Source organism: Peromyscus maniculatus, chromosome 8 (genome assembly GCF_049852395.1).
Source record: "Peromyscus maniculatus bairdii isolate BWxNUB_F1_BW_parent chromosome 8, HU_Pman_BW_mat_3.1, whole genome shotgun sequence".
Taxonomy (NCBI): domain Eukaryota; kingdom Metazoa; phylum Chordata; class Mammalia; order Rodentia; family Cricetidae; genus Peromyscus; species Peromyscus maniculatus.
Window position 1 is genome coordinate 81,425,999 of NC_134859.1, and position 24,939 is coordinate 81,450,937.

At 54.9% G+C, this 24,939-nt stretch overlaps 1 protein-coding gene across 16 annotated transcripts in view; it reads right to left on the minus strand.

Annotated features, from left to right (window-relative positions):
• The window catches only part of Cacna1g (calcium voltage-gated channel subunit alpha1 G), a 64,745-nt gene extending 44,912 nt beyond the window's left edge, over positions 1-19,833 (minus strand). For 15 of the 16 annotated variants that reach the window (XM_006971977.4, XM_006971969.4, XM_006971975.4 and 12 more), the window contains exons 1-9: positions 19,446-19,833; positions 12,354-12,465; positions 11,983-12,116; positions 11,597-11,694; positions 9,461-9,620; positions 8,232-8,532; positions 7,970-8,062; positions 4,840-5,623; positions 2,593-2,969 (exon numbers count right to left, since the gene is read on the minus strand). In XM_006971977.4, coding sequence (XP_006972039.1) covers positions 2,593-2,969; positions 4,840-5,623; positions 7,970-8,062; positions 8,232-8,532; positions 9,461-9,620; positions 11,597-11,694; positions 11,983-12,116; positions 12,354-12,465; positions 19,446-19,687 — 2,301 coding nt within the window. In that variant the 5' untranslated portion in view covers positions 19,688-19,833. The remainder of the gene's footprint in view (positions 1-2,592; positions 2,970-4,839; positions 5,624-7,969; positions 8,063-8,231; positions 8,533-9,460; positions 9,621-11,596; positions 11,695-11,982; positions 12,117-12,353; positions 12,466-19,445) is intronic. The other variant, XM_006971974.4, reaches the window with a different exon arrangement.
• Positions 19,834-24,939: the final 5,106 nt, after the last annotated feature.

Sequence of the window (24,939 nt, forward strand, 5' to 3'; positions counted from 1 at the left end):
ATGCCCTCTGCAGGGCTCCCCAAGCAGATCAATACCAGAATTGATGGATGCAATTGCTTCATTAAGAGCCCCATGGGGGAGAGCAGGAGCCTGGGGCCCAAGAGCCACCGCAGCCGCATCTGTGAGCCTTCCTTCCAGTCAGCTCCACCTCCCTGCAGTCAGCTCCATCTGAATCCGGAGCGCCCAGCCCGTGCCTGCCCCCTCCCTGTCCTCCTTTGCATCTGGACCTCTGTCTCTGTCTTCAGTGTCCTTTCTGTCTTCCTGTCTCTCTAAACCTCTGTCTCCGTCTCGTACCCTCCATGTCTCTGTCTTTCTTCCACATCTCTGTCGTCTCTGTCTTTTCTGTCCCGTTCCCCCTGGGTCTCCATCTTTCCCTCCATACATCTGTCCCATTCCCGTCTCCCCTCTAAGCCCCTCTGTGTCACTCTCTCTCAGCCCTGCATCCTTGCTCACTCTCCTTCCCCTCCACCACCCCCTCCAGCCTGCTCAGGGGCCCAGATGGTGGGACATTCACGCCACAGTGCCTGCAAGCACAGGACCATGGCAGCTTCTGGAGTTTTATGCCACCCTCCCTACCCTCTGAGCTTGCCAGGCGGCAACCAGTCATCTGCCCAGCCTGCTGAGGACTCCCACTCACTCTCATGGGGCCTTCAGCAACCAGGTACCAGGACAAACTTATTCCTGCGGCAGCTGCTGCCAGCTCTTCAAAATGAAGGCTTCTGGTTACTGAGGGCTAGCGGGGAGCCAGGGTTGTCTCCTCTTTCCTCGGGAACGTGGGTAAGGAGATGCTGGAAGCACCTCAGCTGATGGCTTTTCTTTCCACTCCAAAAGGGGCGTCCTTCTTGACATCTAACTGGAAGCCCTCTTGCTGCAGTTTCCTCTGCCTTCAGCCTGTGTGACTCAGCTTCTTCCCAGTGCAATCAAAGCCTCCACCAGCAGCATCTGGCCGGGCAGGGACTGCTGGGTGCAATCCCACCCACCCACCCCCCAGGGGAGAGGGGAGGGCACCAAAAATGTGCTTGCTCCCTTGGGAGAGCGGGACCGGCACAACCCACACGGAGGGAAGCAGAGGAGGTGGCGATTCAGGCTAGGGGATCCCAGGTGGTAGAGGTTAGGGGATTGCCCTCTGCTGGGTCACAGAAGGAGAAAATGCTGTCCCCACTCTCCCCCAGCCACCTGGCAGAGTAGCGCACCTCTCTGCAGGGAGGCTGGCAGAGCCAGCATGTGCATATATGCCCACGCCCCACGCAGCCCAGACACAACACGCCCACCCAGTGCCATGCATGGCCACCCACTGGCACCGCAGCCGGTGTGTGGTTCCACCACCCATACACACACACACCTCGCTGACACGGGAGAAGAACAGTGCATAGCCTAGCTGCTCCATACTGGGTCCTTCAAAGGAGAGAGAATGGAGCCAATGAGATGTGACAAACGGGGGTGTGCCTGGCCAGACAGGGCCGTTTAAGTAACAGCCAAATGCTCATGACATTTCCAGGGCAGAGGTTGGTGGGGTGAGGGTGCGGGGCTTCGAAACCCTCTGAAAAGTGAACATTTTGCTGGCTTCACACACCCTGGCTAGGCCCCTACTGGTTGAGATACTTCTCCTATATCGTGCTGGGCTGTCACAAGCTCTCCATGCCTCTGTCTCAGCATGGGGATCTGGAACGGGGGTAGGGTGGGGAGGGGCGCATGCTCAGTTCCAAACCAGGAAAAGAGAGGTTCTGGTGGCCAGTTCTCTCTCTGCTGCCCCAGGCTGGCAAGAGCACCCAGACGAACAGTGTAAGAGAGAAAAGCACGGAAGGACCCACATGCATCGCTACTGGCCAGCCTCTTTAGACAGCCCAGGCCAGTGTGCTCCCCCCCCCCTTCCGCCTTGGTTACACGTTCCACCTGCACAGCTTGGAGGTAGCTTCCCCCTCTCAGCCCAGATCTATAGCTGGCAGCTGCTGACCCACAGAACAAGCTTCTTTTTTCCACACGACAGTCCTTCAAATATTTGAAGACAGCTCACTGTCCCTGCTGAACCTCTTCTCCTGACTAAACACCCCGCTTCCTGGAGCAGCTCCTCAACTCGCTGATTTCTAGCCGTCTGGCCATTCTGGGCACTCTTATCTACCCAGAGGCACCCTGGTTCACAGCAAGGCTCTAACCTGAGACCAAGCCGAGACTGCCCTGCGGCTGCACCCTGATGTTCTCTCAGGCACATCCACTCAACACCGCCAATCCCTCACTTCTACCTGAGTGGCCCTCCTGCCTGTCAATCACCCTCTGCTTACTGAGCTAGCACATCTCCCGATTGCCTGGCCTTCTCCAAAGACCCAAGTCTCTTCTGGTGGCTTTCTTGACACATGTGATGCTCATTACTTATGCACATAAAGCCTCCCTCTTCTGAGAAACCTTCCCAGACAGAACAAACCGGCACCTGCCTGGGCGACTTCCATTCAGAAAGCATATAGCAATCATTGTGCTTACCCTCTAGAGACCCCACCCACCACTTCATCTCTCCACCTCCCAGCCACTTCCACACAAAGAGGAATCAACCCTAGGGAAGAAGCAGTTATCTGGAGCCAGCCTGGGCTGCATTCTTACCTGCTCGTGGTACTCGATGCCCATGCTGAGTGTATTGACCAGGATAGCGATCATAATTCCCCGGCCAAAGTATTTGCTATCTACGATCTTCCGGAATGTGTCACAGATGAGTCTCCAGAAAGCCAGCACAGAACTAGTCTCTGTATCTGGGCCCAGGCTCCGCTGCCGTCGGCTGTGGGGGTCCCGGAGGTCACTGTGCTGAGCGTCCTGTGTGAACTCATACACAGCCTCACTGTCTGAGTCGGGCATTTCATGGTCAGCGGACTCTGGCTCCCCTGCCCCCGTCCGGGCACAGTAGGGGCAACTGTCTGGCCCACAGGCTCCGCTGTCTGCCTTGGAGCAAGGGCTGGAGATCTTGCAGGAGCTATGGCAGGCTCCTGGAACAAAAGAGTGTGTGTTAGAGGATCAGGACGCCCACCAGGCGCTCCCCTGCCCTAGGAAGATGGGGAGCCTGTGAGAGAGGGGCTGGGGTTACAGTGATGGCTGTGGTAGGCACTTAGTGAATGGGGTGTTCCTGAATAACAGACTTTCCCAATGTCAATAGCACCCTATTGATGGTCGCTTCTGAGGATCCTAGGGTTGCGGTAAAGAGGCAGCCACCATGTCCTCTGTGATCCTTCCTGTACAGCTATGTCCTATGAAGCTATGGCCTATGCCCTAGGAACTTTCTGCCAGGAACCTAGACCATCTCCCCTCCCTAGAGAGTGCAGGCCTGCACCCACACAGTGCTGAGTAGCATTTCCCAGGGGATCTTTGGGACCCACCCACACATACCAGACACACATACCAGATACACATACATATGCACTACATGCACATACTGTGCATATGTATAGTGAACACATGCAATCTATATACCACAACACACACACACACACACATACACACACACACACACACACACAGCAAGCACATGTGTACCCAAACACTCCCATGCCATCCAATGTTTATATACCAGACCCATGCACATATATATGTACATGTGCAGACAGACACCAGGAAGGAGAACTATACCCAAATGCATGTAAATCAGACACTTGTACCCTCATGTACACATGCACACATGGAACCCACACTTCCTTCATGCCCACAAGCACACATAGTATACCAGATGTGTTCTGAATACACACAGGGACATGTTCCAAGGCATCCCTATCCATCTAAATCCTGTTTTGGTCACAGAATATGAGAAATGAATGACACCTCAGAGACTACTCGGGTAAAGCAAGTGTGAGGAGGTCCTTGGCTCAAGGCCTGACCTCCAGTAGACACAAAATGCCATGTCCCCCGCCTGAATGTGTCTGTATACCACAGGCCATCCGTTAGCTCCCACAGTAGTGACAGCCTCAATCCCACCTATTACACAGTGGGAAATGGAGGCCTAGGTGTGAGATGTGACTGGTCCTCCACGACCCATGGCGGGCCGGCGAGAGAGCTAGCCTAAGAACCTTTCACTCTGTTTTCTGTACTGACACTGTCTGGTCTCCACACACCCTCCCAGGGGACATCTCACATATCCCATTACTTTCTATCACCACATCCTCCCTGAAACGTGGGTCGCAGGCTGTCTTTGCAAGGGTAGCCAGCCTACAAGGGGGCAAGCATCACACTCCCCCAGGTCACCCACGTCCCACCCACAGGCTGGCCGCCTTCGGCACTGGGCTGCTCCTGCTCCAGGTCTCTCTGTTCACAGCAGTCACCTTGTGAGGCACCAGACTGCCACAGTCACACACCATTTCCCCCGCTGAGCCTTGGGACAAAGGATGCAGAGTGGGCTGCAGAGTCAGGCAGACGGTCTCGAGGTCACACTCACCCACACCCCTAGCCACCTTGTTTCTTATGCACACAGCAAGGGTGCACGCAAGCTTAATTACCAGCCTGTCCGGAGGACTCAAGCAGATCTTGTCTGCAAAGCATGTGACAGGCACACATCAGGCAGCCGTAGTTAGATGGTATGGCCAAAGGCATGGAATGCAGCACACGGTAGGTGCGCATGTGTGACAGCTAGCATTTACTCCCTACACTGTAGTAATACAATAATCATAGTCCCCATTTTGAACACATGAAACGGTTAGGACTCAAAAGAAATGATGGAACTGATTGAAGGTGCCAGGGCTACAAGAAGCAGCATGAGAAACTGGGCCCTGGGCCCTGGGCCCTGGATCCTCAGACTCCGGACCCCTACGCTTCTAGATTACCACCCAGCCTCCAACTGTGGGGTCCCAGCACACCCACCCACGCTCTCACCCGTACTCTGTGTCTCCAGGAGCTTGTGCATGGAGCTGAAGGGCCCAGGTGGGATGTTGAGGCTGGTGAGGGTGGGGGGCCCAGGACTGGGGGCCACCTCCACTAGTGCCTTATCCTTCAGCATCTCTGGTGGAGGGCTGGTGTGCACAGTGGGGTACACCTTCCCACTACCCACAGTCCTGCCAGATGCCTCCGATGGGGACCTGGGAGGGGGTGCCTGGCAACGGACTGGCTCCAAATGGCAGTCGGCATGGTAGAAGCTGTGCACAGACTCCGCACCCCTCGGAGGGCCCCCAGAGGGAGTGGGTGTAGAGGGTGGTGGCAGCATGAGCCGGCGAGACCCATTGGCATCCCTGTCCTGGATCTCTGGGCTGGCCCGGGGAACTCTGAGCGTCCCATTACCCAGGTGGTAGTGGTGGTGATGGTGGTGATGGTGGTGCACCAGGTGGTGGACAGATAGACGACGGTGTGAACGAGAGCAGCTGCCACTGGGCTGGGGCTCCTGCCCACCACGGGCCACTGGGCTGCTAAGCAACCCAGCCCGCACACCTGCAGCCCTAGAGACCTGGGCCAGCCTGCGGGCTGCTTTGCGGAGGATGTACACCAGGTACTTGAGCAGTTCCTCATAGCAGCTGCCTGGCTCGGAGAAGCTTGCCAGGGTGCTGGCATTGGACAGGAATCGCACACGCTGCTCCCGCATCAGCTGGCTCTCCCGCTGCTTGGTCTCTGAGAACTGTGTGGCAATCACCACCAGGCACAGGTTGATCATGAAGAAGGAGCCCACCTGCAGGGGTGGGGGCAGAAAGAGGAGATGTCCTGAAGAAAAGCAGATCTTGATGCCGGCCGCCCCGATCAATGAATTCACTGTGGGCCAGGCATGGGGTCTGCAATCGTCCAGGCAGTCTCCCATTTTTATTGTCATGATAATTTGGGGAGCAGACACTTTGGCACTGGCCATCTGGGCAGCGGAGAAGCTGGAGCTCCGACTGGTCAAGCAATTAGCCCACCATCACTCAGCTAACACAGATCAAGTTAAGTAAGGCTGACACTGAACCCTGTGGAAGTTCAGGGTGTTGCTACTGCTGGTGATAGCATGCTTTGCTGGTATCTCCCAGCCTTTAAACGCGTATGCATGGAGACGCTAAGGCATCTCCCCAGTTTCTGGTTGGAGAGAATGCCGTAGAAATGAATGTACTACTGGAGACAGAGAACCTTCAACTCGGATTAAAACCTTTTGAGATTTACTCATAATTCTCCCACTTATTTCAATTCTAGCTGCACGATCTTGGGGGACACTTAACCACAGGACTTCAGTATCCCCAGCTGAAAAGAAGGACCCTTATAGACTAACAAAACCGTCATTCTGACTTGCCCATCCTTCCCCAGTCCCCACCTCCATGCCTCAGTTTCCCCCAGGACCCTGAGTAACCTACTGCTTTAGACAACAAGCCTGAATGATGGAAATAAATATTTGTGGTGACAAAGCGGACTTTTTTTTCTCTAGCTCATGTCCTAGTAATTATGATAATTAGCTTCACTAGTGTGATTCCAGAGAGCTGTTTGGAAAGAATTTTCAGGAGGTGTGTGGGAGGGTGGAAACTAGGCCCCTGATGTCCTGGTCTGCCCCTCCCCCACCCGAGCAAGCTTGAGAACAGCAACAAAGATCAGATGAGCCAGCGCTACCCTGAAGTACCTGCCTCACCACTGTGGTAATGGTCAGGGGTGGTAAAGGTCCACAGCCAAGCTCTGCTCCAAGCTTGGTCATTCTTTCACACCTGGGAAAGTTGTGGTAGCTTAGGGAAGACGCCCTTTCTCAGAGCCTACACATTGTCTCTCTCCCCAGAAGGAGCTTCATTCTGTGCCCACTTCTCTGAAGCTAGTCCTCAGTGATCGTAATCTTATTCATAGTTTATTTTTTTTTTTATTTTTTTATTTTAAGGTTTTTCAAGACAGGGTCTCTCTGTATAACCAGGGCTATGCTGGAACTCACTTTGTAGACCAGGCTGGCTACAAACTCCCAGAGATCTATCTGCCTGGGCCTCCCCAAGTCCTGGGATTAAAGGTGTGTGCCACCACCCCCAGCTTCTTAATCTCATTCCTAATCTCCTTCTCTCAGTATCTGACCCTCCACCTGGCTCTTCACTGGGCTCTTGGTGACATAGGAAAATGGAAGGACTAGATTTTGAGTTGGTAACTTGGAGCTGACTTCCCACCGCTAGCCCTGACTTCCTGCATGATCTTGGACTAGTGGCCAACCCTCTAGAGCTCTGAGTTCTCACTTAGAAGTTAGAGGCCACCATCCTTGAAGTGGCCACATCACAGGAGCATGTAAGGAAGAAGAGCCACACCAGCATTGACAGCCCTCCCCGGCAAGACCGATCCTCAGTTTAGACAAGGCACTTGGCGGGGGCAGATAAATGAGGGAAAGTCATTTTCCTTGCTTGGAAAACAAAGGTGGCAATGAGATCATGGTGAGGATGAAATGCCCAAGCCTCGGGGAGCAGTGGCTGGCACACTGTAAGTGCCCAATAAATATCAGCTATAAGTGGTAGCCATGAAAGCATCTCCTATGACTGGTAGTGATTAAAATGATTAAACGATACTGCTTTGGTCTGTCTTCTGCTTTCAGAAAGCCTTGGAATTTCAGAGCTGGAAGAAATAAGAGATCTCACAGTATTTCTCAATACTGATTGGAATTTTGAGTGTACAATTTTTTTTTTGTTGCAAGCGTTTCAGGATGTTTAACATCTTTCTCTTTTCCAACAGAATGCCAGCAGTGCTCCCCTAGAGCTCATGAAGTCAGAACCACACTTGGCCATTTCTGGGCACCCCTAGAGAAGGTGATGACAGCTCTGTGGGTTGAGAACCCTCTACTTTATGGGTAAAGAATCAGAAGCCTATCGCAGGGCCGGGGCCTCAAAGGGGATGCCTTACAAAAGGTCCTAACGGTAGTAGCAGTGGAGTCTGGCCTTGACCTTGGATGTCTCCTGACTCACCCCCTATCCTTCCCCAGCATGGCAGACGCCACCACCTCTACAGGACTTGAGAGCTAAGAACGTCCCCTCTAGTCACTGCTCCTTCTGCATCCCCATTATCTCCCTCTCCCACGAAGGCTGAAGGAGTCACTCACGATGATGAGGAGAATGAAGTAGATGAAGTTGTAGAAGGAATGAGCATCCATCACAAAGTACATGATGTCGACCCAGCCCTCCAGGGTGATGACCTGAGGAGGCAAGAGAGACGGCTGACTCTGGCTGGGACCCCTAAAGCCTCCTTCCGCCTCCTCCACCAAGGCCCTGGCCACCACCCTAACCCCAAGGATGAGCACTCCCAGTCTGGGCTGTGTCCCGGGACTGTTGTGGGGGAACACCCCAAGGCCCGTACGGCCCCACCTGGAAGATGGCGATCCAGGCGTAACCGATGTTGTCGAAGTTGATGGCGCCTTTGAAAGGGTTGTGCTCGCCTGCAGAGCAGTTGGTGTAGTACTGGTTCCAGTTGACGCAGGTGGTGTTGCTGGAACTGTTATAGGCCTCGTAGTCCAGGCCACAGGGCGGGCCACCGCCACCTTCCCCACGAAGGGTGGGCACGCTCCTGCAGGAGCGCATGCCACTCTCCCTGGGCTGGGAGCAGATGAAGGGACTCTCATCCTCATTCTCTGTCTGGTAGTAAGGCTCCAGGTCCACGCTCAGGGGGCTGCAGGGGGAGGGAAGAGACAGAGGCAAAGTTGGGGAGCAGGGTTCTCCACGGAGGAGCCAAGAAAAGACTGGTGTGGGTACACTGAGGCACACAGAGGAAGCCAGACCTAAAGTGGGAGAGGAGATTGGGCAGAATAGGGCTTTGTGGACAAGGGAAGGAGCAGTGAGGGATAGGAGAGCTTGGTCGGGAACTCCAGAGTCCAGGGGACCACAACACGGAACTGGTTTTCCAACTTTGTTGCAAGTCACAATCACCAGGAAGAGTTTATTTCCCCACCCCTCCCCCACCCCTTTGTCATGTATTTCAGGCTGGCTTCAGACTCTACGTAGCCAAATGGTTGTGAATTCCTGATTCTCTTGTCTCTGCCTCCTGAGCGCTGGGATCACAGGCGTGCACCACAACACACAGTTTATGGGGTGCTGGGGATTGAACCCTGGGCTTTGTGCATGCTAGGCAAGCACTCAAGGAGTTTCTCTTCCTCCCTCCCTCTCTCTCTCTCCCCCCCCATTCCTCCCTCCCTTTCCCCCCTCCCACTTTCTTTCTTTCTCTTGAGGCAGGGTCTCACTATGTACCTCTGGCTGACCTGGAATTCTCTATGTAGACTGAGCCAGCCTGAAACCCAGATTCACCCAACCCTTTCCCCAGAGTTCCGAGATTAAAGATGTACACCACTGTGCCTGACTTCTGAAGGGCTTCTTCAATGCTTAGATCCAAGCTGAACCCCAGGTCAATGCAACGGGAATCTCTGGAAGGCATACCTGGGCATCAGGGCTTTAAAATGCCCCAGTTTATTCCAATGTGTAGCTAGGTTTGAGAGCCAAATGCATGCCAGATAGGAGAACAGCTATATCCATGGCAACAGGAAGCCAGGGACTAAGAGAGGTCCACAGCCCCCCAGTCCATCACCCACCGGTCCACCACTCACAGGCTGAAATTCTCAGGGAGGAAGCATCGGTTCCGCAGCAGCCCTGCCCACAGCTGGACACCAACGATGCCAAAGATGAAAAAGACGAAGAAACAGAGCAGCAGGACATTGCCCAACATAGGCAAGGTGTCCAGCAGTAATGTGACGAGGATGCGCATGCCTGTGGAGGCAGAAGAGCCATGCTGAGGGTTCCAGGCTCGCCTAGCTAGGCCTGGCACAGGCCTGGCAGTCTTTCCCACAAGGGCCCACTAGGGATGCTGAGAAGACCCAATTCAAGCTGGAGGAGAGACGGACAGATATGCCTACATCTCCCAGGTAACCCTTGAAGCCCCCTCGGTCCACCCATATGAACTGCTGTATGGTGCCAACCCTTATCCAGAGGAACTGTGGTTTCCAAAGCCCTCTCAGATTTCTGAGTCCCACCTTACTCTCCCATTGTCCCCACGGGGCTGATGATATCACCCCCAATTTACAGATGAGAAGTCTGAGGCTCACAGAAGTGACGTGAGAGGCTCAGGATGGGAGCTGCTAAATGTAGGCGCCAGGACTTAAATTTAGGTTTTTGTGCTTCCAAATCCTGCTTCCCAAGGCACAGGCGCGCACACACACACCTCCCACTTCCTCCTCTCACCAGCCACAGTCACCTGACCTTCCTAAATGATGGCCCCTGGGGCCACTGGGGAAACTGAGACAGATCTCCTGGAGGAAGGCTGGAAGGCACCCAAGATGACCAGCACTTTACCAGGTTTCTGAGCCCACCCCCAGCCCCCAGCCCTGCATCTCTGTTCCCTGCTGGGTCCGGATCTTGAAATCAGGGTCTGAAGATACAACTCTGTCTTCTTGGGAGTATAGCAGCTAACAGCTAACGCTCCCTCTGTGGACAAAGGCACCGCATTTCCAATCCCAAATAAAAGCCCCATTAGGGATCCATTCTCCATCCTCACTCCAGGCCTAGGACTCAATAGCCCAAATACTTGAACTAGCCTTTAGGAGACCCAGACCCCCCAAGCAAGCCCTTGTCAAACTGATGGACCTCTGGTGGCCCATTTGACCCCTAAAGAGTGCCCTGTGTGGGCCCTGCTTCCTCAGGGGTAAAGGTTTTAAACACTAACACAGCAACTGATTAACCTTCCTGGTGACTACAGCCACCCTTCCCTGGCCAGCCGGCCGGTCCTTGTCCCCTCAGTTCCTTCCACCCTCCTTCAGCTCCTCAGAGCTCCAACTGAGATCAATTCCTCAGGGCTTGCATTAAGGGAATTACAGCAGGAGCTAGTCTGAGGTCCATCAATCTAGCAACTGTCACCTGGGAGAGGAGGCCAGCCACGCCCCTCTTCTGGATCTCCTGTTAACATGGAGCATGCCCCCCCCCCCCACTCCCCGGGCCTCGTTCAGCAGCTCTGCCCTCCCAGAGGTAACCGAATCTCTCTCTCTCTCTCTCTCTCTCTCACACACACACACACACACACACACACACACACACACACACACACACACACACAGTTACTACAGCATCAGGCAAGGCACAGCGCCCCCTCCTGAGGCCCCAGTGGGGACCATCTGCAGCTTATGCAGGCCGAGGAATTGCAAAGGGGGCCTGCAAAGGGGGAGGGGCAGAATGTCAGGGGAGCTGAAGCTGCCAAACCTTTGCTGGCTCCAGAAACCAATGCGGTTTAATTTAGATAATGGTCTCAGCAGTCACTGCAAGAGTTGGAAAGGGGTGGGGGTGGGGGGGGGTGAGAAACGCAACCACAGCCGGAGGGTAAGGCGTGGAGTGGCCTTGTCTTGAGAGAAGTGGTGTTGCGTGCCAGTACCGTCACACCAGTGAAAACCAAAAAGACCATTAACAATTTGTGTCTCCTCTTGCTGGTCTGATGAGCTCTCCTCTGGTCCCCACCCACCCTTATTCCCCTGGAAAGGGGTCATGTGAGGTGTTTCTAAGACTTTGGATCAAAGCCTGGCTGAAATGAGTGGAATAGAGGTTTTTCCCAGGTAGCTTTCCTAGTGATAACACCAGGGTTAGAGGCTCTGACTGGGTCCCGACCGTGCCCTCCTCTGCCTCAGCTTCAAATGGTCAGGTCATGAAGCATTTCCTCTGAGGGCCCTCTGTCCAGGGGGCAGGGCTAAGGGGTCACTCACTGGGCACCCGGTTAATGGCCCTGAGCGGTCGCAGCACACGGACTGTTCGGACTGCTGAGAAGCTGACGTTCTGCAGGTCCAGCGAATACTCCAGCATCCTGTGGGGAGGGGCCGGGAAGGAGGCCCTTTGAGTTTGCGGGCCAGCTCCATGTGAAAGAGGCCAGTGAAGAATCCTGCTGTGAGGTGGCAGGATGACCTAGGACTCTTCCCTCTCCTCCACCAAGGGAAGCTGAAGATCAGCTCTCTGTCTAGGGGGCAGGGGCACCCCCAGCAATGACAGTCTCCTCAGAGGAGAGCAGACCCAAAAGGAACAGCAGAGTGGACAGCCAGACAGGCAGGAGACCTGCCCAAGGCTCCCCCACCCTAACCCAAGCCCTAGCCCTCACCCCGCAATGACGATGAAGAAGTCAAGCCGGTTCCAAGTGTCTCCCAGGTAACATTTCTTCCCAAAGATGCCCAAGGCCACCATCTTCACCACCATTTCCACGGCAAAGAAGGCAAAGATGAAGTCATCGAAGGCCTAAGGTGGGGAGGAGGAGCTGCTGAAACTGAGGAGAATGGGGGACGCACCCACCCCACCCAGTGCCCACCAGCGGGATCAGGGCTTCTAGCAGACCAGAATTCAGGGCTTTAAGATCCAAGAACCACTCAACCCCTCCTCTAATACACACAGACAGACAGACAAGACAGACAGACAGACAGACAGACAAGACAGACAGAAACACACACACACACACACACACACACACACACTCACCTGCAAGATCCGGCAGCGCTGGGAGTCACAGGCAATGTCCTCGCATGGCCTGAACATACCAAGAGTCACACAGTTGAGAAGAATGACCAGCATGCTGATGCGCTCGAACCAGGTGCCAGGGGTCAAGGAAACAGCTATCCAGAGCCTGAGTTAAAGGTGCCTCCCATGCCATACCTAACACTTGCGATCTGTCAATTAAGCTCCCAATGCCTTTGGAAACACTGCAAGTGAGGTGGAAGGGGCCGGGCCTCCCATGGTCATTTTCTCTCTCCAGCTCCATCTTCCTCATTTGTAAGGTAGAGGAGGCCGTAAATACCCTGACTATTTGCACAAGCCATGTAGGGAATAGAATTGATTGTGGAAATGCCAGGCTCCATGAGTTTGCTCTGAATCTGATCCTCCTCTCCCCACCGCACTGGGGAGATGTGAGAAGCAAGTGAGATAATGTATGCGAATGTGTTACACAAACCTACAGTCGGATTAAGCCTGCCTTACAGTTTACCACGCACTTTCACACAATGCCACCATTGCTGCTCACAACAGCCCCGTGAAGAAGCATCCAGGGTGGATCATTTTATTTCCCCACAACCCAAGGACAGCAAGACCCAGAGAGCTGAAGCCAAGTCATATGGCAAAGTTGCTCAAGGAGCCAAGACGAGACGAAGGCTTCCAAGCTCATGGTCTACTCCATTGTCTCCCCTGCACCATGACTGCCCAAGCAGGCAGGGACTCGGGATAGCCCTGGTACCAGAAGGAAAGCCCACATCTGCAACTCTGCCCCCCCCCTCGCACTTCACAGGAGCCCAAGGCTCTCTCTCCGACCACCAGCTCCCTGGCTTCTCCAAATCCTCAGCCTTTTCGTCACATTCACGCCTTTTGGAATCAAGACCCGTGCCAGACCCTGTACTTGGTACAAGCCTCAGCTGTGCAGAGTGGGCAATAGTGGCACCATACACGTGGCCGGGTGACCGCCACACCTTTGGTACCTTCTAACCCAGACCCAAGTAGCTAGGGGCAGAGGGAATTCTGTCCCGGGCCTTTCTGCATGGTGAGTTCTGTTGAGAGGTTTGGTTTACCTGCAGCCCATTGGCACGAGGATATGCAAGATGACCTCTAGATAAAGAAGGTTCTGGGCCCTGGACCCCACAGGTGAACAACAAGACAGCCTAGCTTCCTCATCGAAAAATAGGAGCCAGGCAGAAAGAGCAAAGCAGAGTCTAGGAAGGAAAGAGGAAGGGGTGGTGGCTGTCTGTCCTGCCAGTCCACTCAGGGCCCCAGAGCCCACGGACCCTTCCTGTCTTAGCCTTGCTTCTGAGACGAGAAGGCTTCCACCAGGCATGAAGAGATCATCAGGAGGATTCAGAGACCCCAAAACCATCCTCCCGGATGGCCCCCATCACTGTGCTGAATCTCCAACACTGACTTCTCCCTCAACCACCTCAAAGCCCTCCTCATTCCTGTCAGCAGTCTCTCTTCTCTTGGGTGCACATGGCTGTCACCTCCTGTGCCTAGCACCCTAGAAATCCTGAGACATTCCAGTTTCCCTCATATCCATCCCTTAAATAAAAAAACAAGAGTAAAAATAAAATAAAATAAAATAAAATAAAATAAAAGCCTGGGTTTGAAGCGGGATAGTAGGTGAGAGGGGGAAATGAAGTGTTTCTATGGGGCTGTTTTCCTGAGTGTAGCCGACGGATCTCTCTCCAGAATGGGGGTCAGCCAGGGGTCACTCTGGAAAACAGGGAGAAAGCCACCACTTGGAAGGAAAGGACACAATTACCCTTAATAACTGGTCTCTGCTCCCCAAGTAACCCACTCCTCTCTGCAGGGGAAGCAGCACCCAGGAGGGCCCGCGGGAACAATAGTAGGGAAGAAGGGTCCCAGGATATGTACTGGGACATCTAATGGCAGTGACTCTACTGAGTGAAGTCATCCATATGCTTGGCTCTTCTCTGTGCTGGCTCTAGGCTCCTGGCAGGTAAGGATACTCAGCTACATCCTTCACAGTACCCACACACAGAGCCCAGTGCAGTGTGTAGTCCATAGCAGATGATGGGTACATGGGAAGAGTGAATGAATGAATGAACTAATGCATCAGTCAGTCGTCTGCTGATCTAGAAGCCAGATGTGCCTCCCCACTCAGGTTTTCCTGATGTTCCCCTCTGCGGTGACAAATCAGTCACAGTGATATGGGGCGTAACAGAGTTGACCCCACAGAGGAGACGGCCCCCTCTCCGGTGCCTACTTTTTACAGGCTCAGACTGGGGCCTCTGGTAGTCAGAATCTGACCCCAGACAACTCCACATCAGGCTCTTCACCAAAATTCCCTTCTGCAGGCCCCTTGGCAATCCAGCCTGCACCCAGGTACACGCCTAGCACTCTACCTCCCCCTTCACTGTAGATAAGTATAAAATCTAGAATAACTGGAATAGAGGACTATTTAAGAGGGTCTTTCACCCTTCTCGGGGTGGGGCTTGTTTCCTTGGGAACATGGCAGTATGTCACTGTGTGATGTTCTTCTGTTGCCATAACAACAGGAGAATGTGTCACCAGGTGGTGTGGATTTGTTGCCATGGTGATTAAAGAGACACCCCCCCTTACACATGCTCTCCCCTTGCCCAGACTGCTCTCTTGTCCATGCAAGGAAAGAAAAGCAGGGAGACCCACAGGTTATCAGGTTGGGGGGAAACCATGTGACAGATCTCCATGGTAACCAAGGGAACGGGGGACACTGGTTGCCATAGTGACTATGAGAGACCTGTGCGGTCACATGTCTACTGTTGCTATGGTGACTGTCCGGGCTGGAGTGGATCCCAAAGGGTGGGAGCAGGAGAGGGGAGGATCTTTCTCCTCCCCACAGCCCACCATCAAAAGCAGAGAAAAAGAGAATGGCAGAAGAGGACCTCTCTACCCTCCCTCCCCCTCCTCTCCTTCCTGGGAGAGGGAAATAGAGCATGTTATATCCACAAATGAGTCTTCTCCATAGCTTTTTATCTAGACACAGCTTTTGCCTAGCCTGGCAACTATAGATCTAAGGCCCTGAGCCTGGGGTGTGAACCCAGACAGCAAGCAGGTCTTCTAGCTGCCTCCCTCCCTCCCAGAAGTCTGGAAATGTGAGACTAAGGAACACTGAGGAGGAAATTGGCCTGGACCCAGGAATTCTGGCCTTCTAATAAGAGTTGGGGGTTGGGGGCCAGGTCCTTGCCTCACCCATGCCACAGAGAGGTTGGTGGTCTATGGGATCCAATGTTCCCTAGGGTGGAGGAAGATTCAGGGGTTCAGTCTGAGGGCCTGTGCTCATTTTTTCCCCTTCAGAAAAGGGGATTCCCCAACAGAGGCCCCCTCCCTCTAACTAGTCTGTTTCCCTGTGCACCCCCAGCTCCGGTGTGTGGGTGTGTGGGGAGAGAGGTTTCCAACTAAACTGAAAACTGAAGCCTGCCCGAAAGGCAGCCAGCCCCACCCAGAGACAGAGACAGGAGACACAGAGACACAAGAGAGAACGCCACTGGAATCTTTGGGAGGGGAAATAGGCCAGAAATCTGATTCAAATGTCTGTGACTCGTGTGTGTGTGTGTGTGTGTGTGTGTGTGTGTGTGTGTGTGAGCATGTGCGTGTCTGTGTGTGTGAGCAGTGTGTCTGTCGCCATCCCGACTGAGGCAGGCAGGGAGGGGTGAGAGCTGGGGCGGGAGCAGCAGAAGGGGGGCAGGGTGGAGGGGTAATCCCAGGAATGGCTCCAACTGGCACTCGGGGTGATGGGGAGTCCCCCAGCAGTGGAGCAGAGTGCGTGCAAAGGAGTCTATATGACCCAGAAGAAAGGAGGATCTGGGACAGATTGCCGAAGATCTCCTGCCCCCAGTTCCACTTTATTCTTTCCTCTAGCCCTTCTCCCAGAATCTTCTCTAGATGGGCTAGGGTTTGGAAAGGGGACGAGGAACATATGAGATTCAAATAACCTCCCCGCCTCTGACACACACACACACACACACACACACACACACACTTCCTCTGAAGACCCAGTGGAGAATCCTCCCTCGGGAAACATAGGCACACTTGGGCACTGGGACAATGGTAAGGAAGACGACTACAGAAATTCCTAGGGCCTCCTCCCTTCTAGAGGCACACACTCAGACACACACAGTGACACACAGCCTCACACTCACATTCACTTCTGGAAGCCATTAGGACTCCTGCCTCTCAGGCCTCCCCCTTCTCCTCCCCCCAACTCCTGGCAGGCTCCCCTCTCCTTCCCTGGCCCCCTCCCACCCCTCCTCTCTCGGCATCCCAAATGCCAGCCTGTGATTTCCAAATGAGAAAAAGCTGTGCTGGGCTCTGAGCTTGGAGAAACTCCTACACAAACTTCCAGATGTGACACAACAGCCCGAGAGGGAATGCTTAGGAACTCCTTCCCGGGAGGGGAAACGCACGCCCTCACACTGTAAGAAACACACTGCAAAGGCCAGCATTCCCTGTAACCTGGGAGGCTGTGGCCTGCCTGAGAGCTGGTTGGGGCCCAGGTCTCTGCTCTCCCCAATACAGGAACATACACTTTCGTGTCCATTCTACCTCTTGTTGTCCTTCCTCCCCAACACACACACACACACACACACACACACACACACACACACACACACACGAACACACACTTCCTACCTGCATCTAGCTCTTCATTCTAGGAAATCTGGCCTCTTAATGGGGCTGCAAGAGGAGGGGGCCAAGGAAAAGTATAGTAAGAAAAAGGCTGGCTAGTTTCAGTTAACTGGGGGTGGGAAGACTGTCCTCAAGTCCCTCAGGACCAGTGTCTTCATGACCTACATTGGGGACTCCTGGAGCCAACAGACGCCTCGCAGAAACCAAAAAGAGAGAAAGGACAGGGGGACGCTCCGGGGGTAGTTCAGAGCCCCTCTCTGGCAGTGGAAATACAGTGGCCCTTGTCACTTGGATAGGACTGGAACTGGAACGATGGGGAGCACAGTACAGGCAACCCCCTTTACCCAGAAATTGTTCTCAGCCTACCCTCAGTTGACCTGCTAGCTAGTCTAGCTATAGGGACATAGGTTCTACACAACCAAGACCCCCCCCCCTCCAGACTGGGCCTGCTCCCCAGCCTCCAGATTAACACTCGAGTCCCACCTCTCTCCCCTCTTACAAGCCTAGGCTCTTATCTCCTTCCAGGAAAGCGTTTACCTCCAGATCCTCCACCTGGAGATAGGGCAAGTGGGCAGAGATGCTTGCCAAGAGCTCTGTTCTTAGGGGGCACTGGGAAGGAGAGGAGACAAGATCTTCCAGTTACCCCAGGACCCCTGAGGCCGAGAAGGCAGGCACTGCTGGGGCTTTCCCATTCATAATGTGGTTAGGAGTGGAGAGGAGGGCTTCTTTTCTCATCTCCAGCTCTGCCACGGAGAAGGGGACCTTGGGATGGAGGCTCACCATTCAAGATGTGTTGTCTGTTAGCAGCAGTTGGAGAGACCACAGACCTCAGGGCCCGCTGCTCTCCTTTCTTCAGCTCAGAGGAAGGAAGGAAGGACAGAAGGGGCAGAGGATCGGGAAGGATGATTAGGGGCGCTCCTGAAGACTCACAGAGGGTAGAGCAGGGGGTGGGGGACTCGGGCTCATATCCTGCTTTGCGCACTAGAGGCGTCGGTGCTGCAGAGGGAAGGCGGCACAAGCTTCCCACTGCCCCTGTCCTCTCCAAAGCAGAGCCCCGCTTGGGCTCCCAGGGGCTACAGGGTAGAACTGGGGTCTCCCACCCTGAGTCCCAGAGAACCTCTGGGCTGGAAGGAGAGAGAGCCAAAAGAGACTAGGGGTTCCTGGGATATTGGTGCCAGCCAGCCCCCACCTTTCTGGTACCCCAGAGCTGGGCGTCAGTCAAGCCTGTGCTTTGTGCTACGGGTTTTTAGAGGAGTAGGGGCTCCCTGACCGCTCCAGGCTAGGAAGAGGTGCGGGTGAAGAGCAAAATTCATCTGCCTGGAATGTGGGGCATGCACTTCCAAAACCTAGCCACAGAGTAGGCTTGGGGTGCCCGACCTCAGTCCTCCTTAGTGAACACACTGGCAGTCTCCTGGTCCCCCCAACACTTTCAGATTTTCAGATGACTGCGGTTTCCCATACCTGGTCTGCCATCAGCTGGAACACTCTGATTTGTGAAAGGGAAGGCGTAGTGTGTGGACGAGCTTAATCCCATCCCCCACTTGCCGGAGCTCTTGTCGGTCTCCCCCCACAAGAAAAAAAAAAAAAAAAACAGCGCAAAACTCCCCAACCCAACCTTAGGCACCCGACATCAGATAAAGAATTGAGGCGGGGAGGGCGCTGGCCGCATTGGGCTCTCTCTGAAAGGGGCTACAGTCCAGCTCTGGGGGCAGACAGCTCCCCCTTCACCACATCTTGTTCTCATTCTGCACCCCTGACATCAGCCGCCGCCGAAATCTCCTTGTTGTGCCTCCAACCCGCGGATTGGGAGGGTGTTGGGGGGGGGTAACAGGACCTGCCCCCCCATTTCCCGCTAGGTCAGTAAAAACCTCAGCCTTGAGGACCAGGTTGGGCGACTGGACCCTAGAATCCGCCGCAAACTTTGGGGCGGGGGCATAAGGAAACCCCAGGAGATTGCGGTCTCCCCTCCTCCGTCCCCGCAGCTTCCTCTCCACCCCTGCCCCCAAACTCGAAAACCAAACCCAGCTCGCTAACCCGCGGCGGGCGAGCTGGAGGAGTAGAAAGCCCAGGCTCCTGAAGCTGCCCACATCTGGAGGATGACGACCCTCCTCTGCCCACATCTGTAGAGCATCCAGCTGCGTACCAGAGGGTCACGTCTCCTCTCTTTTCCTAGCTTGGATTTCAATCCTCTACCCCTCCACCCCCGCCCAAGGAAGACTGAGGTGTGTGGATTCGGAGGTGGGGCTCATCTGGGGTACCCACCAGACCTGCTCCAGTCTCCGCTTCTACTCGGACGCCCCCTCCCCTCCTCAGCAGTGCCCCTCTCAACTGTCCACAGTCCAGGCTCACTTCTCCAACTCACCTGGCTTTCGGTCCCCTCCGGTAACACGACCCGCCCCCCTGTGGACCCCCTAGTCCGGCCCATCGCGGTGCCCAGAAGGATATGGGTTACAGACCGTGCGGAGACACCAGCTCCGCGGGCGGCTGTCCTGGCTCAAGTAGAAGAAAACCACCGGGGCCAACGCCGGGTACGGCAGCCCCTCCGCCTCGGAGTCCGCGCTGCCCGGGTCCTTTTCCGTCGACCCCGGCCCCTGCCGGCCCCCGGCCCCGGACAGGTCGTTAAGCTGCGTGAAGCTCCCGGGCTGTCCCGACTCCTCGGCGCCCGCTCCATCCTCCTCCTCGTCCATCCTCTGTCCAGCCGGAGCCCCGGGGGGTCCGAAGAGGGGCGAGCGGCGCCCCTCAGAGGAGGTGTCCTCAAGCAACTGGGGGACCCCGGCGGGGGAGCATGTGGGGGGCTCTAGAGAGCTTGCTGAGCCCCCAGGAGGGCCAGTTCAGCCCTGCTCCCCTTGCCCGCAGGGGCATGCTGCCCTCGGGGCGCCGGGTCGCAGGGAAGCCCCGCCTGGCGAGAGTCCCGCTTCCCCTGGGTTCCCGGGGGCTCCCCGACTAGCCGGCCGGCTTCCCCTCACTTTGTTCCGGCTTCTTCGCTTCGCGCCCAGGCTCCGGTTGCCCGAATCGGCGCTACCTTCGGCCAAGCAGCCCCCGAGAGAGGGAGGAAGAAAGGGGCCACCCGGCAGAGGGCAAGGGTCCGGGGAGGGGCGCCCCCTCTTCCCTCGGCGCAGCTGGAGCAGGATCTAAGGGGTCAGCATCGTCCCGGCTCCGCGCCAGAGGCGGTCGGGGGGAGGGGAGGAGGGATCTCTTTGGGGGTGGGTTTGGAGGGGGTGGGGGCCGGCTCCTTCCTCCGCCCCGCGGCGGGTTAGAGGACCGGGAGGGGCGGGGAGACGGTGGGGGGCCGTCCCGGGCGGGGGTGGAGGCGGAGATGTCGCCGCCGCCGCCGCCGCCGCCGTGGCTGCCGTTGCCGTAGCTGTCGCCGGCGCCACTGCCTCCTCCTCCGGCCGAGACGCGGAGCGAGCGAGCGAAAGCGGCGGCGAGCAGCCCGGCGCACACCACAGCTGGATCCCTCACTCCAACTTCAAGCCTCGGCCCCGCCTCTCCCCAGCCAACCTCACAGCCAATCGCCGTGCGTCACCGGTCCAGAGCCGCCCTTCTATTGGTCAGCCGCCGTGCCAGTGCGGGAGGGGGATATCGGGGGAGAGAACCACAGCTGGAATCCGGTTCCCACCCCAAAACCAGGACCGCCTTTCTCCCCTCCTCTTGCCCCTGGGTTCGCTCCCGAAGGCTGGGGCCAATCAGACAGTTGCCCAGACCGAACCCACTTTTCTATTGGTCTCGGGGGTCTTTGGGATGCCCCTGGAGGGAGCCTCTAGAAATCAGAGAATTTGGCATTGAGTCCTGGGGTAGCCCCTACGGGCCTCTGACAGCTTTCTTGTTCAGGACCCCCGAATTGGACAGCAGCCAGAAGGCAGGACTTAGCTCTAAGCAGGGTTGGAAAAGAAGGGAGACAGTCACAAGAGTTAGGAATGTTACCGGGTTCCCACAGCGAAATTAGGCTCTCCACCTGGTTAACCACCCACCCTACGCTTGAACCCGGAGCCAGTCTCGGGAAAGGGAAGAAAAATGGAATGCCCGCTGTTTCAGGCTGAGGCAAATAGGCGAGGCTAAAAAGGTAGAGGTGGGTGTGGTCTAGGAGTGTCCTCCACCAGCCTCTTAGGTTTACTGGTCCAGATCCCTGGTCCACTTCTAAGACGCTGACCCTGGCCTAACTCTAACCCTTCTTGCTGATGCTCTGAGAGTCATCTCCTGCTTCTAGAGATCGTTGCAGGGTGGAGACTATTCTCAGGGGCTTCATTCTGGAAAAACGTAGTCCTCAGGAGTGGCATCAGACAGACCACAGAGCCTGGATTACCTGCAGCCCCAAAGTGGAGACCACCTGTCAAGGCCACTGTGGGCCTCGAGTGTTGTGGAACGGAATGACTCCTAGAACCGAGTTTTACCAATTTCATCATGCAAAGCTCCACTCTGTGCCTCAGTTTCTCCCCTTTCTCAGATTCCCAATACGGCTTAAGTCTGCCTGAGAGAAGAATGCTCCACAGAGTCAACTCTCCTCCACTACTCTGTTAGGAGGGGCACTTGAGCTAGCCTGCTTTCCAGGCGTGTACTTGCAAGCAGAGACCCTGGCTTTCGCCCTGCCTCACCTCCCTGTGTTCAGGGGCTCAGTCAGTTCTAGCTCCCTCACGCCACTGGTGCCTCCAAAAGGCTGTGGGTGTCAGAGACCCAAATGCCACCGGAATTCTGAGCGTGGGGGGAGGGTGGGCTGGAAGTGTTTGAGGTTAGACGCAGGGAAACGTCTCCACAATCTGCATAGGGTGTATACGATGGAAGCGACAGGATTCGTAGTCTCGGTGGTCCAGGAAAGCACAAGCCACCGCGGAAAAAGCTGAGGACTGGACTGGATCACCTCCTGCAGCCCCTGATTCCCAGATAATCTTCCCTGGCAAAGCTGTACAACCCACACATCCCCCAGAGACCTCTGGGCACCACGACATGGGTTTGGGGCCATCTCAGCTCCTACTCCCGCCAGTTGACAAGGTGGGGCGAAGAGGGCAGAGCTGCTGCTCCGCTGTCACCTTCCTGGTTGCCCTTTCGCCAAATCCCAGCGTCGAGTTGTGCAAATGAGGCCAGGCCTATTTGCATTTCATGCTAATGAGCAGATCCCCTAAGTGCCTGTTTCTCCTGGAGGGAGTCTCTGCTCTCATTCTGAGTGAGAGGCGCCAATCTTGAACTCGGGGCCCTCTTCTGGGAGAGGGGAGCTATTTAAGGCTTGCTCTTACAACCTGACCATTTCTTCCCTCCCTCCTGTGTGTCCTCAGTCTATCAGGTGGGCTTGCCCTTCAGCCACCACCTTGAAGCCCTAGGGTTGTCAACTAGAGGTAGGGACTCTCATAACCCAGTCTCTGCAGCAGAGAGGATTATATGAGGCCAGAAGCTTGCCCAGCCCCCACAGTTCTCCAGTGGCCAGAGGCTCCACATCTTCATCCTTGGGTTGCCCTGTTATGGAACATACTAAGAAAAGAGACAAGCAGGCTCCAGCTGGAGAAATTGAGACCTACTTCCCTGGGTTTGCAAATGGGGGAGATCTGTCATCTAGGACAGCCTAGGGCATCAGGGAACCCTATATGCTACCTAAGTGGTGGAAGAGAGGAGGAAGACAAGAGAAGATGGGAAGCCTTTCATGTTCATGCTCCAAGTCTCCGCTCTGGCACCATCCCTTCCTACTGGCTTTCCTTCTGGAGTTTTTTTTTGTTTGTTTTTTTGTTTTTTTGTTTTTTGTTTTTTGTTTTTTTAATGTGCATTGGGTGTTCCATCTGCATGTCTGTGTGAGGGAATTAGATCCACTGGAACTTTAGTTACAGACAGTTGCGAGCTGCCATATGGGTGCTGGGAATTGAACCCAGGTCCTCTAGAAGAGCAGTCAATGTTCATAACTACTGAGCCATCTCTCCAGGCCCCTCTTTCAGGAAGGGTCTTAACAGTAGAAGGAGCTGAGGACACAGTGCTGTGTCAGTCAAAGGTGGGAACGCTCAGTGCGAAGTCTATGCAGAGATGATGAGTATAGATTTATTTCTGTCCCTAGGCTGTGCTCCTGGAGCCATGCCTTAGCCCAATGTTTGACACATACATAGTGGGCACTTAATGAATTTCTTTTAGATGAACAATCTCAACCAGGAAGTAGAAGGAAGGAAACAAAAAGCTTTATGTTCCTGGTGGTGGTGGTGGTGGTCCACACCTTTAGTCCCAGCACTCGGAGGCAAAGGCAGATGAATCTCTATGAGTTCAAGGCCAGCCTGATCTACAGAGCGAGTTCCAAGACAGCCAAGAACAGCCAAGACTACACAGAGAAAACCTGTCTCAAAAAAAAAAAAAAAAAAAAAAAAAAAGCTCCTTTGTGTCTCAGTTTTCCAACCAAGTTAGATAGGCCTGTATGGTCCAAACTGTCTTCTGAGTTTGCTGGAGTACCCCATATGTGCCTTGCTCAGCAAGCCTCTCCTGCAGCCTCTGGCCTTTGCCCCTCCCCTACTGCCTACTGGTTCCCTTAATAAGAACAAAATCAGTCACCCACCTGTGGTACTCTTTACTAGGGGATGTTTCAAGCGTCCCATTGGGTCACCTCCACACCTCTGGGAATTAAATGGGACCCCCATTTCTGGGGCTCAGAGAAATGAAATGACAACCCCCAAACCATGAGGCCATCCATGTGTGTTGTGACCCTAGGTCACAGCTACCCCAGTTCCCGAAGACAGAAAAGGGGGCGTGAAGGGGGGCTAAGGTGGCACTTGCTGAGAAAGAGGAAGAGGTGTTGTGGGACTTTTAAATCAGCTTCACCTCCAGTAAGGGCTATATTCCGCCTGTGCTCTGGAAAACCCAGCCTTCCTGGGAGAAGTAATTCCTTCCTCTGAATCTGTTTACAAGATTCCATAGCCCTGTGCCTGCCTGATAGCAGAAGGGAAATGAGAGATGCAAAAGGAAAGGGGGGGGCACCAAAGGCACCCTCCTTCCTAACCATGCCTCCACCTCCTGGCAGGAGGAAGCAGCTTCGGCCATCTTTGTTGTCACTCTGAAGACCCCAGGGAGAACCTGGGATGCTCAAGGGTGTCAGGCTAGACTCCTACCCACTCGGGCCCTCCATTAGCTAGCCCTAGAAAGCTGATGGTTCCTGCTTCACCATCTCATTCATGAGGGTCGCTGGGACCACGGTGGCAAAGGGACTAACTACATGAACTGCCCAGATTGTTCCAAATCCAGTGCTGGGGCTGCCAAAAAGGCCACCTGTGTCTCACCATGCTGTACTCTCTCTTCCTGCTGCCCCCCCCCCCAAGGCAGGCTCCACGTGTCCAGTCTTTGACTTGCTGGCAAGGCTGAGTGGGATCCATCAAGAAAGGGGCCAGCTGACCTCATTGGCCGGAGTGCTAATCCCCTCCAGATGGGCTGGTGGCTTGCACCAAAGGGCCCGCTGCCCAGACTGAGACAACTCTGGTCTCAGTGACCATGTGTAGCTGTGTGTGTGAGAGACAATGCCCTGTCTCTAGGGTCTTTCCTGCTCCATTTCTTCCTGCTGCTGCGGACATCCCCTTAGCAATGTGTCCCCTCCACCCCCATCCATCTCTCTTGTCTCTCTGGCAGCTTCTTCCAGCTATCTGTGTTGCTTGGCTTGGAGGTTAGGATGATGATCAAACTCAGCAGATCTCAAAGAAATAGCTTCTTCACAATCTCACAACCCCATCATTCTATACCTGCCCATCCCAAGCACGTCTCCCAGCTTCCTTCCCTGACGGCAACTACGTGGAGTTTTCTGGGAAGATTCATTTGCCAAGGATGGGATTCAAGAGCATCTCTCCCCACATTGAGAGGACAGGAGGAGGTCCTAGGAAGGTGCCAGCCTTCTCTGTAGCAGGAGTCAGATGGATTTGGGAAAGGGTTTCCAACACAACAGATGCTCCGCACGCAAGACAGCCCTTTCCCAGACCATCCTTCTGGAAGCAGA